Genomic DNA, 18,417 nt, shown 5'->3' on the forward strand with positions numbered 1-18,417 from the left:
ACTGTGAAAAACATGACATTTCAAAACAGTTTTTTGAAAAGTGAATGCATGAAAGCCAAGCCAAGAAAATAATTTAAAAAAAATCTTTTTTTGCATTTACAGTAAGCAAAAGCATCGGTTGCACTGAAGGACATGTTGGACATGTTGACGCACACACACACGATTTTTGTTCTATGTCTATGCGTTTTTGTCTGTGTCCGTATAAGTCTGTGTCTATGCGTGTGCATATATGACGTGTATGTGTTTTTGTCCACGTGCCTATGAGTCTGTCTCTGTGTGTATATCAACACACACACACGCACACACCCACAGCCCAACCTTTATATCTTTGTGGGGCTCTTGTGGGCTCCTTCCTATCTTTGTGGGGGTCTTCCATTCATATTTACCCTAACAATAGCTAAAGAATGCTAAACTTTGCCCAAACCAGAACAATCCCTAACCCTAACCTCTCAGTGTGGAAAGATTTTTTACACTTTTACTTTTACCAGTAACAACAAAACTACCCCAGCGAAAGGGGCCAAAACATGTGGGGTCCAGGATTTGAACCGCGCATGGAACGAGGGCCCCAGCATGTAGGTGTGCTCCAATAGCAGTGGCCTTACAAAGTAGGATTGGTGGAGAACATACAAAAACAGACACACACACACACACACACACACACACACACACACACACACACACACACACACACACACACACACACGTGCATGTTTATGTGTGAGTCTCTCTCCCATTGTCTAACCGTGTGACAACTTTGGCAGCTGGACATTTAACATCTATTAACCCCGCGTCCTTAGACAATTAGGGGAATGAATAATTAAGAGGAGAGAAGCCTAGCGAGAGGGCGAGAGAGCAGACGAGTGAGCGAGCGAGAGAGCTGAGCCGTGGAAGTAGACGCGGGCCGGAGAATTGAGACATGTGTTCGCAACCCAACTAGTCGCCGGGGAGCCTCTTGCCTCCTGCCTTCAGAGCAGCTCTCTGGATGCCGGCGAAACCGTTTTGGGGAAATATCATCATTAGTGTCAGACCATGGGGCAGGGTAAGGTGAGGTAGGTGCGTTTGTGTTTGTGTGTGTGTGTGTGTGTGTGTGTGTGTGTGTGTGTGTGTGTGTGTGTGTGTGTGTGTGTGTGTGTGTGTGTGTTTGGGGGTGGAGGTGGAGGTGGAGGTGGTGGGCCTGAGGGTTCCTGTAAATGCTTTTCTGAGTGTAAGCGACCATTTCTTGCTGGATGACGGCTTAATTATCCTCACCACCGCCCCTCCACAACACACGCACACACACACACACACACACACACACCTATATATTACTCAATTTGTCAGCCAACATTTTACTCCAAATGTATGTGCATGTGTGCATGATTGTGTGTGTGCCTCTGATTGTGTCTTTTTTGTTACACACACACACACACACACACACACACACACACACACACACACACACACACACACACACACACACACACACACACACACACACACACATGTGGATGACCTGGACCTGTATACTCTAAGGTGAAAGTTTGGAGTTGATCATGTGGGTGGTGTTGTCACTACCCTAGAACATTTGAAATTCTATCGAGATCGGGAACCAAAGAGTCTTTAGCATTTCCCACGGCTCGATGGCATGTGTTTCAAAGCAACGACACATCCGTTCAGTTAGCATTTCAGAGAACGAATGGGTGGTCCTCCTATCGATTGAACCTTCAACTAGTAGCATACGGAGGCATCTCATGAACACGACCTCAGGGCCGCTGACAGCTTTGGCCAGGCCAAGGACAAAGTAATGCCCCCCCCCCCAAAAAAATACATTGATACAATGTACTGAGAACCCATTTCTGGGCTCCGTCTCTCTCTGGGCCCGGGACAACTGACCCCTTTGCCCTCCCTTGTCAGCATCCCTGATGACCTATATTTTTAGACCTAAAGCGAGTGGGGAGAGAGAGAGAGGTAGGGGGAAGGATCGGCAAATGACCCGGGCCGGAATCGAACCTGTGTGGCCGGCGTAGTAACCCAGTGCCCTACCGCTAGGCCACGGAAGGGCCATAAACACGACTCACTGTATATGCGCCCCCTTGTTTCTCCCTCAGAAAAATGGGTTGAGAACGCAACTAGGCTGTACCAAATGCTCGCAGAGCTTTGAAGTGGCGATAGCCAGGTGAGGGTGTTCCAGCCTGTGGGACACACACATGCAGTCTGATGGGAACTTCTCCCCCGCTGGACATGACCACATTCACCCCAAAACACAATCAGATACAGATGGCAACACACACACACACACACAAACTTTTCCGTGCACCCCATCCCAGATGGCAACACACACACACACACACACATAGTCACACAGTCACACACACACACACATGCACGCACACACATACCCCCCTTTCCATCCCTCTCACTCACTCACTCACTCACTCTCTCTCTCTCTCGCCCTCGCCCTCTCTCTCACACACACACACACACTCCTCTCTCACATCTCAGCGCCACCATTCTGTCGATGCGTGTGTCAAAGATGAGAGTGGCCTTTGGTGGAAGTGAGGGTGTGAGTAGAGGGCTGGGGTTGACACAGGATGTGTGTGTGTGTGTGTGTCGGTGTGTGTCAGTGTGTGTGTGCCGGTGTGTGTGTCGGTGTGGGTGGGTGGGTGCGAGTGAGTTGGTGTGTGTTTGGGTGCAGAGGGTGGGGGGGTTCTGACACTAATGTAGTATGCTGGGCTTTAGTTATAGAAGCGCTAAGTTCTTTTGTCAGCTTTAAAAGGTCTCGTAAGCCTTTGAACAACTCTGTGTGTGTGTGTGTGTGTGTGTGTGTGTGTGTGTGTGTGTGTGTGTGTGTGTGTGTGTGTGTGTGTGTGTGTGTGTGTGTGTGTGTGTGTGTGTGTGTGTGTGTGTGTGTGTGTGTGTGAGACTGCCCCTGGAAGAGGGGTTTCCTTCTTCTCCTCCTCTCTTCCCCTCTTCCACCCTCTTCTCTCTTCTCCTCCCCTCACTGAACTTCAGAGATGGGATCCTCTCCACATTCCTGATAATCAATAACCCACAAAACCCTTGGCACCAGCAAAGTAAACTTTAACCCTGAGGAGAAAAGAGCGCTTGTTGTCTTACAGCGTAATCTTAACAGTTGATTTAACACCATTTTTCCAACTCTTCTCTTCTGAAGCTGTGACAAATAGTTGTTTTTTAACACCTGTGTCATTTTGAATTGCTTGCTTCGTCAACTTATGAGATAAACATGAGAAACATTTAAGATGTCACTTTCATGTTGTGTTCATTTTGCTTGGCCCAATTAAATGTTTATTTTAGGACAACATGTGTATGTTTTCGACATTTTATTGTGTGACTTGTATGGGACAGACGAGAATCCCCTCAGTTAGTAAATAAACTGCTAGGGCCTATCTGAATCAATTGAAGTGCAATAAAATGGAAGATGCAAAATAATGCAAAATGGAAGAGATGCAAAATGGAATGGAAGCAAAATGTTTCTTTACATTTGCATACACATTTAGTCTATGCAATTACATGACTGTAGCAAAGTCCTATTTATGAGTCTATGTTTAGTCCTGTTTATGAGTCTATGTTTAGCCTACATGTGTTTATTTATTTATTTAATTGTTTATTTATTTATTCATTTACTCATTTATTTTTTTTATTAACAAGGACTTGTTCACTGAGTGCAGTTTCACTTTCAAGTTATTTCCACTTGCACTGACGACCTTTACCATGGTCTACTTAAATGCTCATTTTCTTGACTTTGCTTGTCCATGCTGCTGTATGCACTGGAGGTTTATTTCAGGAGTTGGATGGACGCATGACATGTGTCACTGCACGCTAATGTATGTCTCACGCTAAAGGCAGGTCGCAGGCCCCGCACTCTAGACATGTTGCAGGATTTCACAACGCTAAAGGTGCTGCGCCATAATTGTTGTTTATAATTCCCGTCGGTTTAATGACTTTCCCATCTCTGCCATTCAGATATTCCAGGCAACGCTTCAACATTCATTCCATCGGTCTGATGATAAGCATTTTGGAGTGTCACCAAACTGATGCCGCGGGTAAACTAATGAAAACACTCCACACACTGCATGTAACAAAGCCTATTTATATCAGACAAAGAGATAGCTTATTTAATCTTTCCTGATGCATTTAAGTAATTTCCTAAGAGCGCGCGGGTATGTTAATATGTCGTGTCTGTGTAATTACTTTGGGCTATTGGCAAGGTCCTCTTCTCAAGTGGGACTGACATATTTAGGGTAAAAGGAAGCTTTTAAATCCAACATTAGGATAAACGTAAATCACCAGGTGGCTGAAATCGACGGGAGGTAGCCTAAACCGAGTCGATCTCCCCGGGGAGAAGCTGGTGGCTTAAGAGGCATTCACACCTCCCGGGCATTTAAATGCGTAAGTTATAGCACGATATTGACAAAAAAAATCGAGTTTGACAACAGCTTGCATCTGAATGGTGTCTGGCAAAGCAGCGCAGAATCAACAAACGCCAGGGCGTCTAATAAAGTGCCCGAGGAGAGGGGAAGTCGACAAACAAGCTCACTTCGGATTACCTCAAGAACAAGCTGCAAAGCCTGTATTCAGTCTAAATGATGCGTCCCCACTATATAAACAAATCTGCCGGACACAGTGAAAAATGCATTCGCTTATTGGAAAACAGAACTAGCCAAATAATAATTACATTCATAATTGTAATAATAACAATAATAATAATGATAATGAATGGCCATAAAAAAAACTTGAAACAGATGAAAAAAATGACATGAGCATTTGAATTTGGCGTGGACAGCCCTCTAACCATTTACAAATGCCACTAAAATCAATACCAAAGAAGGAATGCGCAAAAGGAAAAAAAATCCACTCTGTATTTCTCTTAACCAAGAACTATGTACTCCTTTGAAAGCACCCTGCCCCAATGCACTTGAGTTAGGGGGGAAAACTTTCCCAAAACTGATGGTCTCTCAAAGATTACCCTATCAGGTGCAAACCGCTGACAAGTTTCCACCCACAACCAACAAAAAAACTCACTGTGCCCAAATCCTTAGCGCAGATACTTCGCTGACAGGCGTTACACCATCATCCGTGCTACATGGATACGTCGCAGCTTTGAATACGGTTTTATACGAACACCTTTTGGATACGAGTCAAATTTCAACCCAAGACGAGGTAGCAATCGCAGCGCGTCTTTTTGACAGCCTTGCTCGGTTTATAGAAGTGTTCTTTGCGCCTATTTACTGTGAACTAGGATGGTTTAAGATGATACACGCAAGGTGTACATTTAGATGTCCCCTGCAGCTACGGGCGGATTTGAGGTCCCTCTGATCTTTGGAGCAGCACCCTTCGCGGAGGACAGAGGTGCGCTCAGTGGAACAAGGGGCAAATTGAATCTTTCCGCGCGGCGCAAGACAACGCCGCAGACACACTACAGAGGACCGTGGATCGAGGAGGCTCCGGGAGGCGGAAACTAATTTGTAGGCTACACTTATTCCGCTGGATCAATCTATTTGAACAAGGAAGCACCTAATGTTGCCTACAGAGGCAAACTTGTACTTCATCTATTTATCATCACACTGGGATTCCAAAGCTCCTTCGGGATTCTTTGTATAAGAACACTGGCGGGGCTTTCTTCAGCGTTTTTAGGGCCTTCAAACTGTGGAAACAGGTGTATTCGACCAAGTCAAGATGTCCTTGCTACCTTCAAGTTTCATCTACGTGTAAGGATTCCATTTTAATTCCTTCCGATTCATAAGGCTCGTGCATTCTTGCCAATAGAAGTCGCTAAAAGCCAACTTTCTGATGCCGACAAGGTACATATTTATTTAGTGTAATTGCTCGTGATTTACCCCTCCTGTTCTCTCTCTTCCCCGTCCCTTCAGGTGTTTACATTTTCTGGTCCTCTACTTCCAGCTGCAGGTAAGCCTGTCACTTTCTATTTCCTTAGTTGTGAGCAGCATTACGCACGAGCATCGTTTTCCCGCATGCATCTTTAATTTGGGGGTCCTTGGTGCTTATTGTAAAATGTTGGCGGCAAATGATAGAAACATGGCTAACATATTGTCTCATATATTTAGCGAGCAGGGCACTGGGCTTGGGGTTTAGTTCACCCAGTTACCATGTTTGCTTTTCTGCTGATTCAACGTTGAAAAAAGATTCTGGGTAGATTCTGCTTTCTGAAGTGTTCTGTCAGCTTGACAGCATTAGCCAACTTGACATATTGATAACGCTGGAAACCTGTTGGCGTCATGGGACTGTCCCCAAATGATATTGGCGGCCTAGATTTACGCACAGGTCTTGTCTGTGATTTTAAAGAATGTTGAAAACACGAGACACCCTACATGACAAAGTTGTTAAAGTTAATGTTGTTACATATTTCACACCACATTTCTGTGGTTTCAGGTTGAATTTATTAGGCCTATGCCTGTTTATTATGACTGTCCCGTTCTAAAATGTAATGGAGAATATGGTGTGAAACCTTCAAATGTGGTTTCTGAAATTATTGGAACTTTATCCTGATGCATGTTCATTTTTCTTGTGACAAATCTTTGCTTTTCAAATAAGCATCTTTATAACTCGTATAAATCGTCTCTTTGAATCATATTTCTAGAATCAATATCAAGATGGCAGTGTAAATTCCTGGCAAATTCTTTTTTTTGTTTATTTATTTTGTTGTTTTCCTCCAAAAACAGTTTGTCATTAATTAGCACTTGTGGAGTCATACCAGTTATAACCGCTATGTCAGCAGGGGAATTGCGTGATATTTTCCATTTCATTTTATTTGATTGTATTCGAGAGTGATTACAAGGGAGCCTTTGAACTGAATAATGCAAAACTTAAAAGCAAAACATGACTCCACTGATAAAACACTCATGTATATACATGTGCAAGCCAACACCTCAGCGATGGGACTTCACCCCCCCCCCCTTCATAGCAAATGGGTCAAGGCCGTCTGATTATAAAACATTGCATTGGTATCCCATAAAGGGCCATCTACAAAGACGCCCCTCAAATAATGAACAAAAGACTTGATTTGAGCAAAATGAGACACAAGTGGGTTATGTAACGCTATGTGCTCTGTTTGTTCCAAAGGAGTTGGCACAAACAACAGCATAGTGTAGGCTGTCTGATTCCTCTCCCTTGTATGCCACTCATTACAACAATACTAGTGCTTTAATTACAGCCTCTCCGCCTGGTCAGATAGGCCATATAGTGCTGTCTCCCCCCTCCATGCCTAATTGCTCTCACTGAGCTTTAGTATGGATGCTTTTGTTTACATTCTCATTAAATGGTGAGAACGTAAAAAAAAAAAAAAGATATCTCCTGTCGGTTTATAAAGATCAATGGGCGACATACATGTACATGTGCAGGAAAATCTGAGTGTACCTCTTTGACTTTGGAGCCGGCTATGCTGGCTTAGGTCTATCTGAGGCAGGGAGAGTGCTGAGCTTCTTAGTAAGGATAGTGCCAATCGTTTGAAGTTTCAGTGATATCCATTTCGTTGTGTTGTCTTTGAAGAACGACAGCTTGATAAAAAAGGAAGATGGGTGAGGGGGGTGGGTCGCATGGCTTTAACTTAGGCTCTGCATAGGCTTGCCTTTTCCTTTCTGTGTGGAGATGCAACTGTCTATGATACACACCTCAGTGTTTGTTTAGAGATGGGGAGATTTCAGTACAAATCCCTCAGAAGTTAAGTTCTTTTTTTTTTCTTCCTTTCCCCCAACTTCTATCAGTCACTCCTGTGTGGGCCAAAGAGGAGCTGGGGGAAATGGCTGGGATCTTGATAGGCTATGATGTCGCAGAAAGAGAGAGAGAGAGAGAGAGAGAGAGAGAGAGGGAGAGAGACGGAGAGAGAGAGAGAGAGAGAGAGAGAGAGAGAGAGAGAGAGAGAGAGAGGGAGAGAGACGGAGAGAGAGAGTCTGTGGCTGACCTTCTATAGTGGAAAGAGAGAGAGAGAGAGAGAGAGAGAGAGAGAGAGAGAGAGTCTGTGATTGGCCTTCTACAGTGGATGTTTTGACTTTTGCCCCCACCTCTGCACTTTCTTTACACTGTGCAAAGGAGAGCGGTTTGGTGCTCCCCATATTGTCCCTAATGCAGGCTAATGTGTGCGGGAGACCCCTCACATAAAAACAGCCACACAAATGTCTTTGCGGCCCCAAAAGTCACCAACACGGAGAGGAAGCGGTCACTTGTCTGCGGTTCACACTGCGTCGTGAGCCACACTTGCAAAGTTTCACTTCTGTGGCATCAAATGGATTTCTGTATCACATTTGTCTGTCTAATCACTGAATAAATAGCAATTACAGGCTGTGAAAGAATTTGTCACTTGCATTTCAAAACACCACACTCCGAAAGCCTTAACACCCGGCCCTTTTTAGTGCAAAGTAATCTTCGTAGCTAACCGCTAAGTTTTGGAGAAAAAAAATACATGTTGTTGTCATCCTCTTTTGTGAGCATTGGTTTTTTTTCTTTGCTCATGAGCACATTTCCCCTCTCTCACTCAGTAAATGTCATTAATTTGCCGAGGTTACCATAACAAGGAGCCGGAGTATGTAATGGATGTATAATTAGCCACGTGAGGGAAGCCACATAAAAGGCCCATTACTATGTAATTACTGCTCGATACAGCGGGAGAGCAGTGCTCCTGCAGATCCGTTCTCCCCATTCAGATTCCTCGCTGCTCGAAAGTATACGTTCTGTCGCTTCCCCATTCCTTCATGCATGGTATGGATGGCAGAGTTTAGTCACCCCCCTCCACTCCCCTTCCCTCCCTTCCTCCCCTCCTGTCTTTTTTTCTTTTCCATTCTGTCCATTCGGTCTCAGGTAGCCGGTATAGAGCTGAGAGCCAATGGAGACATAAAGTGAGAAATTTCTGAATGGGAATGTGTTGACTTGAAAGAATAGGCTCCCACTATCTTTTTTTAGTGTGTGTGTGTAGTGTGTGTGTGTGTGTGTGTGTGTGTGTGTGTGTGTGTGTGTGTGTGTGTGTGTGTGTGTGTGTGTGTGTGTGTGTGTGTGTGTGTGTGTGTGTGTAGTGTAGTGTAGTGTGTGTGTGTGTGAGAGAGATTTATGGGCCAGATTCATGCCCTGAGGCAGATATTTGTTTGATGATAGTGTAACAGGTCTGGATGCTTCAGGTGTATAATTGCTAGTGGCTTGCTGTTGGAAAGGGAGTAGTGGTTTCACAACATGTCTTCTCGCTCTCTAAAAGCTTACTTGCCCGGGCTCGGAAAAAAAAGCACATGGGGAGAAACATGTTGCTGGCCATGTCATGCACGCATCACTCCTCTGCAGTGCAAAACAGTCGCCCCAACTCTCACACGCTCCAGAGCTTCATACCCATGTGCGAATCTCATTATTCTAACACAATGTGACAATTGATTGTAGAGGAGATGTTAAGACATATAGTATAAAATAGAAATGCATGGTAGTTTAAGAGTTAGGCCTATATATGTGTGTTAGGACCAAGAACATTGACTATGACGTGCTCAAGGAGGTCGTATCTCTTCTTCTTCCTGTAGGAATCCCAGCAGATAGCACCCAACTTCACGTTCATCATCGAAAACCAAACGCGACACCCAGACGTGCTGAGCCGCAAGCAGACGCGCAGCTACCAGCTGTACAGCCGCACGACGGGCAAGCACGTGCAGATCCTGGGCAATAAGATCAATGCCAACGGAGACGACGGGAGCAAGTACGGTACGAAAGCTCCACATACATATATGCTATAGAACACCTTTTTTCCATAACCTGTTCAGCCATTATAGGGCTACAGACATGGGTCATCCATTTAAGCCATGCATGTGCTACTACTACACATATCCTGTCCTTATACCGGCAATGATTCTGCCCATGGACATTTTTACATGACATTATACTTAACTGATGCTTAAACCCAAAGCGGCTTACAGTTGTTAAGGTGCGGGGTGTGGGTAACAGCCCCTCAAACAATGTGGGATTAGGTGCTTTGCTCAAGGGCGCTTCAGTATGGGATCCGAACTGGCAACCTTCTCATTCCAAACATTAGGCCATGGCTGCCCATCGTCAATACTTTCACCCACCTGAGTCAAACAAATAAGTAAAGATAAAGAGTGCCTCAGTCCTCAGGCATTTCCTCTTTTATGTTCATTAACATGCATACATTATCAATGTTCTCATATACTCAAGCAGTGGTTTTGGATGTAATAGTGATGGGGATGCCATACATTGTACACTAGTGACTTAGTGTGTACAGTATGAGTGAGCTAGTTATTCCACTTGTAGAGGGCAACTGCTAGCCCTGTTTTACCTCTGTGGGCTATGGCTGGAAGAGAGCGAATGAATACAGACAGTTGTTTTTGTAGCAGCGGCTCATTTCATACTACGCTAGGCTGTGATTAAAGCTTATCGTGTTCATACATCCTGCCACTGCCAGTCCAGTCTTTTGATCGTGTTTGTACTTCCAGTCACTTGCCAGTCAACTGATCAAGGGATGTTAGTGTATTCTTTACTACCAGTCAGTCTGTTGTTCAAGGAGGTTAGCATGATTCCCACTTCCAGTTTCTCTAGTCAGGTTAGAAAACTGTTGCTCACAATAGCTGTGTGAGTGTGAACAGGGTGTAGCACTGGTGTTGGATGAGTGACTTTTGGTATGTGAGGGGGCATTGTTGCCTTGTTCCAGTGTAGTTAGCAGTGTTTGAGGCATTATCTGGACAGGTTGTTGCAGCAGCATTGGTTAAGCAGTAGGTTCATTCATTCATTCCTTCATTCATTCATTCATTCATTCATTCATTCATTCATTCATTCATTCATTCATTCATTCATTCATTCATTCATTCATTCATTCATTCATTCGAGACAAATATTATGGATAAGTTGTGCATATTTCTACTCTTGATGTATTTTTTTTATTTATAGGCTACTATACATTCAGTAATTTTGGTGGTTAGAGAAATACATGTACCTGCACGATGCTGTTTACCTAAGTGGCAGGCTTGCAACCTGTATGATATGATGCATTGTTAAAGTATGAGTAGAGGCTGCCTTGAAAAAATGTGATCATATTCAGTGCTTTCCCAAAGTCATAAAGAGAGATGCCTTTCATATTTTCTATTGGCTGAAATGGTGACTTAGAAATGTCCCATTGTATAAAATATAGTATTTGATATTTGAAAAGGAAATGTAATATCAGGGCATCTGTTTATGATCAAGACACATTTTTGTCCTTCTCTCTCCCTCTCTCTAAGCACATCTACAATTCCTTGATAAACTCACGAAAGTTAGCGATGAACTGACATTTTTTTTGTTTGGGTTGATAATTGGTCTGCACTGTCAAAGGTTAAACCCTTGACAACCTGCTTCTTAATGGTCAGTTTAGGTCAGGGAGGTGATGGTGTCGAGATGACCTTAGGTGCTCTGGAACTTTCTGCATGCAATTCTGACGTGCGTAATAGTCCACCACAGTGTGCCATGCGGAGGGCAGCACCGCATCACAGCACAACACCTTGTCACCCACCCACCCACCCGCTCCTCCTGCCATCACCACCCTCCATCACCTCCTCCATTTGTATGCCCTTCAACATGAGTGCAATGCATAGGCCTTTGCATATGTTTCAGCTTTCATCTCTCCATACGGCTCACCAGAAAAAAAAGGGGTAAAGCCTTTCACTTCCATTGACAGAGGCACTCTGCTGAAACTGGTTCTCCCAGTCATTGCTCCCAGCCTGGTGTTTTTGAGGGGGGGACAATTTTCGGTGGCTACCACCCCTCTCTGCCCCCCGGTCCGCCCCACCAAACTCCCACCCCACACTACACACCCCACTCTCTTCTCCTCCCCTTCTCCTTTGAACAGCGCTGAATAGCCCAGTGTGTTAAACAAATGGATCATCTTAACTTTTTGATTGAGTGAGCACAGACTGAAGGCAACTTGAAACCCAAACCCAAGGGATCTTAACCGCTCTGAGAAGCTTGGCAGATCCCCACTCTGCAAGAGCAGAGTGCGGAGACAAAGGTGACTAACAGGAGAGAAAAGAAGAGGAGAGCGAGAGTGAGTCAGGGAGAGAGAGAGAGATGGAGGGAGAAGGACTGACTGACAGCAAGAGAGGAGGAGGGGGGAGAGAGAGAAGGAGGCAGGAAGGGAAGGTCACCTTCAGCCATGTGTCCCGACCGAATGTCAGCAGAGAGCTCAGCCAATCGGGCCAGATTTGTGCCAGCGTAGGGCCAGGCCGAGGCCATGTCCAGGATGCATCTGGGATTGGTGAACCGGTGAACCCTAACCACCCTCCACTCCCACCCAAAAACACCCTTCAAAACATTAGCTTCATACACCCCACTGCTCGTCAGGCAGTCCGAGAGGCAGGGCAGGCATTCTTGGTCTGGCACTTTGGTCTCATTCATCTGCTGCAGCTGTCCCCATATTACCAGCTATGTTTTAACCCAGCTGGTCCTAAACGCGCTGGCTGTATAAATAATTACACTGAGCACCACTCCTAATGGCTTTGAACACATTAACTCGCGGCTCGTTTTCTAACCTCGCTCCATGGTTTGCTGTTGGGATGTTAGCAGCGGGCCGCCTTGAGGAGATCATTAGCGTCAGGTCCGTCCCCATGACTGACTGAGTGCATTACAGGAATGTCAGTGCCTGTGTAGACAGCAGTCCAGCATGAGTAACCGTGTCCCTCTTGTCTCTTTGTCTGTCTTCTTGTCTCTCTTCTTGCAGCACTTCTGGTGGTGGAGACGGAGACGTTTGGGAGTCACGTTCGAATACAGGGCAAGGAGAGCGGATTCTACATCTGCATGAACAAGCAAGGAAAAATTATCGGAAAGGTAGTTAATCTCCGTTGAATATACGTATATATTGTGTGTTTGTGTATGTGTGTGTCGTGTCTGAGCGTGTTATGATCAATGCTCAAATGTTCTCAATTACAGAGACAAAAACATATTTTTTATTTGGGGAGCCAATTATGTATGTGTGTTTGATAGTGTTTTTTCTAGGTTAGTGATGCCAAAACATTGCTTCACTGACTAGTTAGTGCTAGTGGGTTAGGTTTCTCAGTGTAGTATTTTTTGGTTATACTATAATGGAAGTCAATGGGAGTTTGTTATTAGGACACACTTATGGCTCTTTTCCACTGACGATTTTCTGGTAGGCCTACAGCTCGACACAGCGCGACTCGGCTGCCACTTTTTGCTTAACGATTGAGCTGTGTTGTGCCCAATCAAAAAGCAAAAAGTGTTGGCCGAGTCGTGCTGTGTCGAGCTGTTGTAGGCCTACCAGAAAACGTACTAGTGTGAGCTTGTGTGTGTGTGTCTCCGTGTACACATGAACACCCATGTTATAGTCACCAACGTGTTATAGACAAACAGAGGAAAGGCACGCTTTATTAAGCACCTAACCAATGGCTCCCTCTCGGTAATTGAAAGAGGATGGGATGGGACATGATGTTATATAATCTCTTCTATTGGCTTGACCTCCAATAGCACCAGTAACAACCATACGTTGGCTCTAGTTATGAGGCCAAGGCAGAACGAAAGGCCCCAGCACTGGACAAGCTGTACAGTACTAACTGCACTCAGACATTGAACATGCACCCTTTAGTTCTGGGTCCCACCAAACTCCTCTATAGAATCAAGGCCTTACAATTAATCCAGTTTGAATAAGTTGAATAGGCAAAAGTTGTCATTTATTGTTTATCTTACAACTTCCCGAGAATTAGTCACATCTAGGATTTTTTGTGCGCACTGTGTCCTTCTTGTTGCAAAGTCCGTAAAAGTGACCTACTCACTTTTATAGCCACAGCTCAACAATCAAATTTGGCCAAAAAGTATTCTAAAATTCTGACCGAACTTTCAAAATATCAAATCACATTAACAATGCTTGTCATAAATCAATATCATATCACCACAACACCGCCCCCAATTATGCAGCCCCAGCTTTGTAGGTATTGTCACATTCAGGACAGACACAGATGTGTCCACGTAAAACCAGGCTGACACTAATAGCAGGGTTGGGTACATCGCAGATGTCCAGACAACCACAAAAAAGTGCCAGGAAAGATATTTTTTTTGAAAATGCTGACGTCTCAATGACTGATGTGTTTCGTCAGCATGAGACAGTTAAGTCAAAACATTATCCTTTTTTTCATTTGGACAGACATCCCAAATTATAATGTAAACTGTGTTTGTGTGTTGGTGTGTGTAGTGTGTCTGAGTGTGTGTGTGTGTGTGTGTGTGTGAGCGACAGAGACAGATCTGTTTACATTTGCCATAGGGTCTGTGTTGGGAAATAAAACTACATTAGAAAATTGAACATTTTCAGACGACTGGCCCCTGGCGAAAATATCTTGTTTTCTTTCCATACAGTTGCACTCAACTGCACCGCAAACACTTTTTTTGATATGGGAAGAAAAACAGCCACTTATTGTGTTTTACCGTAGCTAGTACATTCCATCACAGGCTGGCTTTTTTGATACACACTAAAAATACTAGAGGGGTTGCAACTTGTAGGCCATCTTGGCACGAGATATTTTGTGCTGAGTCCTTTGCTGATGTACAGTAAACTGTAGCCATAAGGCGCTGTAAGATTCAGCGCTGAGGGTTTTTCTTTACAGCATACACTTTCTATTGCACAATATATTGAACCAAAAAAACCCTGTTAAAAGCTCTGTGAGCATGTAGAAACCAGAGCAGAGACACTTTGGGGTCAACTGTCAGAATCGAAATGCCTGTAAATGTGCAGATGACATCACTCCGATGCACTTGCTCCAGCAGACCACATTCTAAATTCTTCCGGGGATTCTAGAACTATTAGTGTGGAGTCTTAGGTGGGCTTTATTCAGGCATCTGCTGTTTACCTCTCCATCGGGTTTTAAATCAACCCGGAGCCTCATTGCCTCATCCTCCATTACTTATTTTAAATGAGATGGTAGAACTTTTGGGTGATTGTGTGTGATCAAGGTCTTGAGATGAAGAGAAGTGCAGGAAAGCCATGCAGAGCATTACCAGCTGGTCCCCGTCTAACATTTACACGTGTGTTCCTCCTCCCTCCTTCCACAACCCTTTACCCTTCCCCCCCACCACCACCCACCCTTCTCTCCACAGCGCAATGGGAGGAATCAGGAGTGCGTGTTCGTGGAGGAGTTCTTGGAAAACAACTACACGGCGCTGGTCTCGGCCAAGTACAAAGGCTGGTACCTGGGCTTCAATCGGAAGGGCCGGCCCAAAAAAGGCTCACGGACGGCGCAGACGCAACAGGAAGTGCATTTCATGAAGCGCTCGCGGCAGGGCAAAATGGACCCTATGGGCGGCGAGTTCCGTTTCACCACGGTAACCAAACGGACGCGAAGGGCGAGGCGCTTAAAACCGAACCCCAAGAAAAACTCACCCCAGTCATAGTTCCCTTAACGCACTGTGTTTCCAAGGAAACTTTCTCTGGCCTTAAGAAAAAAAAACGACTTAAAGACTGTTGTCATAAGGAAAAAAACAGATGGACTATGGGGGAGGGCTAAAAACAATTTTAAAAAAAATCAAAGATGTTTTATTTTTATATTTCAGGAGCATTGAATATCTCCCAGTTGTTGAATGTTTCTGGGTCCTTGTGTAATTGTTAATGTGACTTGCGTTGTTATTTATACTTGGTAAAAACTAAGGAGGACAAAACAAGACTCATAATCTCCTGCTTTAAGTTTACAGCAGAAGGCATCTTTTGAAAAAAAACCTTTTGGGACGCAAAGAGTGTCAAGCATCAGTGTGTCGACATGCTTCAGAGATCACAGCGTGAAGAGACAAAAACAGCCTGTTTAATTTGTGCTTTCCGTGTCAACAAGGATAATAATATTTTCCACTGGAAACTGAACACCACAGAGATGGAATCCAAGCCAGATTGGAGTATCGTGTGACTCATTGTCCTTTGAGTTGAGGCATAACTTTGAGTGCAATATTTTGAAGGCCCCTCCACCTCTCCACCAAGACTCTCCCCACCTTTTCATACCTCCATCTTCAATTCCCACTCCCCTCACCTCCCCAGCCCAGCCCAGCCCACTCCCAATCCCAATCTCCTGGTCTCCTTCCCTCTCTGTGGATATGTTCTTCTTCTTGGCATGCTCTTCTTCGTGCAGACTCACGGTACATTTTGCGGTGGAATGTGCTGAACGCTCTGGGGACTCTTGATTTATCTCTTTGTTTTGAAAAACTATGCGAGCGCAACACACACACGTGCAAACGCACGCACGCACGCACACACTGGCCAGCCTATTGCCAGTCAGCTGTGACTGTCACCTTGCTTGTAGACACACACAAAAAGGGAAGGCTTGAGGTAGCGAAAGGAAAAAAAAAGAAAAGAAAAAAATCAATGACTGAAGAACTTCATGTGTAGTTTTGATTTAATGATCCTTTCTGACCCTGACCTGACAAGACTGGAATTATTAGGCAGACAAGGCAGAAAAGGTCTTACTCACTTACCTATGGCCACCTAGATAGACTGTTTATCTCTCCCTTTCACAACATTTCCAATGCATGGCAGTGCACTATGCGGGCCACCCCCTAGCTGTCTTCCCCTACCAAATTATCAACATTTCAACTCTATTTCTTACCTTTGGATAAACCCTTGAACCACCCAGCTACCCTTCCGTAGATGGTTGGTCTACATTCTTACAAATGCTTCTCCTGGTGTGTCTTAAGTAAGTGAGCAAGTGAGACCTTTTTTGGGGCTAGTCAGGTCACTTGTCTGATCACCCTGTGCCCTTTAAACTCAGTCGTTCTGAAAGATGGTCAAGACATTTCCTTAGCCCTCAAAGCCAGTAAGACTGACACCCTAATCTACTGAGTTTTCATTCAGTAGGCTTAAAGAGAACCAGAGCTGTACAGGCTCAAGATTGCCATCACTTAGACCAAGGGGCTTTCTCCCTTTGACAAGAGGAGCTGTAGTCTGTATATTTGTCTGCTGTCCTTTTTGGACAGGATTTGTACAAGAAACTACTAACACATGACACATTTATGAACTTAAAATGTATGCAAAAATAATTTTATGACTATTATAAAATATTTATTGCCTTTCTTTGTAAATACAACTTGATGAATTTATTTGACCTCTGTTAATAAAAAAGGAACTATATTTAAAACAGTTGATGTGTTGGCCGAAGGTTCTGCTTCGACGGCTTGTCAGTGCAATGAACGATTTCTTTCTCCCCATTTCAAGGTTTATGTCCAGCATTTTTTTGTCGGATTCCATTGGTCTGTGTAGAATATTTTATGGACAGGTCAGACTCTTTGAATTTATATCTTAGTAGTACAGAGTCTGGAACACATATTCTTCAAGCGGCCAAGTTATGCGCCTTTCATATACAAATCTGAGAGTGCGAACCTATTCGCTCACGGTGCCAGAATTTCTCCTTGAAAAACTATGCAGAATTGCAGAATCACCCAAGAAGCAGTCTTTCCTATGAAACGAAAATGCACTGATAGCTGCGAAGTGTTTATTGTATCTTGACAAATTGCCGCGAACCAGGAAAACATGATGAAGACAAGACCCATTGCCTTTAAAAACATCCTGTACTCACAACTTAACAGCAACACCAACTATGTAATTTAACATAGCCTTGTCATCAAACAAATAAGATACTCTGGAAGCACTTTCTTTAATAGCCTCTTGTTCCCAGTATCTGCATGTATCAGCGTGTAACACTGTGTACGTACAGCACACTGCACATACCAAACACTCACCCAAACTCAAAAATACAGTATAAGCTCTTAATAGGTACATGTCATTATGTACTTTATTACACCACACTTCATGATGTACGTTGATACACTGTGCAGTGTACAGTTCAATTAAAGTGTAACCGATACTCCTAACTAGAAAGAGCCTTTGGTAATTACAGATGTATAGTCTGCGTTTAATTGTGAGTCACGGAGCGAGCTTGTGCAGGGCAAAGTTTACCTTCTCTGATATCTTGCATATGTTTTACACACATGGGAGAAAACCAAAAAGCACACATCTTTGAGAAGATAAGAACAATGGCACAGATACGACCCCAAAACTTGGCACCCAGGAATGCAAAAGGCGTACATATTTCACATTATAATGCAACAGCTGAAATATATTTCAAGTTGTGTGAGCAAATATACATAAATGGACAAGACAGCCCAGCTAATCCTGAATTGAGCCACCTGCTCGTGGGCTTGGGGCTGATTTCTCTCCCACTATAATGTCCAGGAGGGTGGTCCGCAGTCCTCACCGGGGGTCCTGGGGGGCTCCCAACCAAACGAATGAATGCAGTGGAGACGGCTAAAACGCCTGTAGCAGGCTACCACCTGTGAGTCATTGGCTTCTCCAGCAACACAACATCCTCACGGGGCTGAGTGCACATTTGTGTGAACCTTAGCTGAGGGACCATTACGAACTATTCTGTTACAAAGTTTTTCTTTCCTTTCTTCTGTTGTATCCCTCTTTCC

At 44.3% G+C, this 18,417-nt stretch overlaps 1 protein-coding gene across 1 annotated transcript; it reads left to right on the plus strand.

Annotated features, from left to right (window-relative positions):
• Positions 1 to 5,015: 5,015 nt before the first annotated feature.
• Positions 5,016 to 16,982, plus strand: fgf24 (fibroblast growth factor 24). The gene is made up of 5 exons (XM_063189131.1): positions 5,016 to 5,708; positions 5,871 to 5,907; positions 9,510 to 9,687; positions 12,686 to 12,792; positions 15,067 to 16,982. Exons 1-5 carry the CDS (start codon positions 5,677 to 5,679, stop codon positions 15,358 to 15,360), a joined length of 648 nt encoding a protein of 215 aa, XP_063045201.1. The 5' UTR covers positions 5,016 to 5,676; the 3' UTR covers positions 15,361 to 16,982.
• Positions 16,983 to 18,417: the final 1,435 nt, after the last annotated feature.

The sequence above is a fragment of the Engraulis encrasicolus genome, chromosome 22 (assembly GCF_034702125.1).
Source record: "Engraulis encrasicolus isolate BLACKSEA-1 chromosome 22, IST_EnEncr_1.0, whole genome shotgun sequence".
NCBI classification, from domain to species: domain Eukaryota; kingdom Metazoa; phylum Chordata; class Actinopteri; order Clupeiformes; family Engraulidae; genus Engraulis; species Engraulis encrasicolus.

What these genes read in the sequence shown, in the direction of transcription:
- fgf24 (XM_063189131.1), top strand. Translation starts at nt 5,677, where the DNA reads ATGTCCTTGCTACCTTCAAGTTTCATCTACGT. An exon ending in AGACGACGGGAGCAAGTACG is followed by an intron (nt 9,688 to 12,685) that starts GTACGAAAGCTC and finishes CTCTTCTTGCAG; the next exon opens with CACTTCTGGTGGTGGAGACG. An exon ending in AAGGAAAAATTATCGGAAAG is followed by an intron (nt 12,793 to 15,066) that starts GTAGTTAATCTC and finishes TTCTCTCCACAG; the next exon opens with CGCAATGGGAGGAATCAGGA.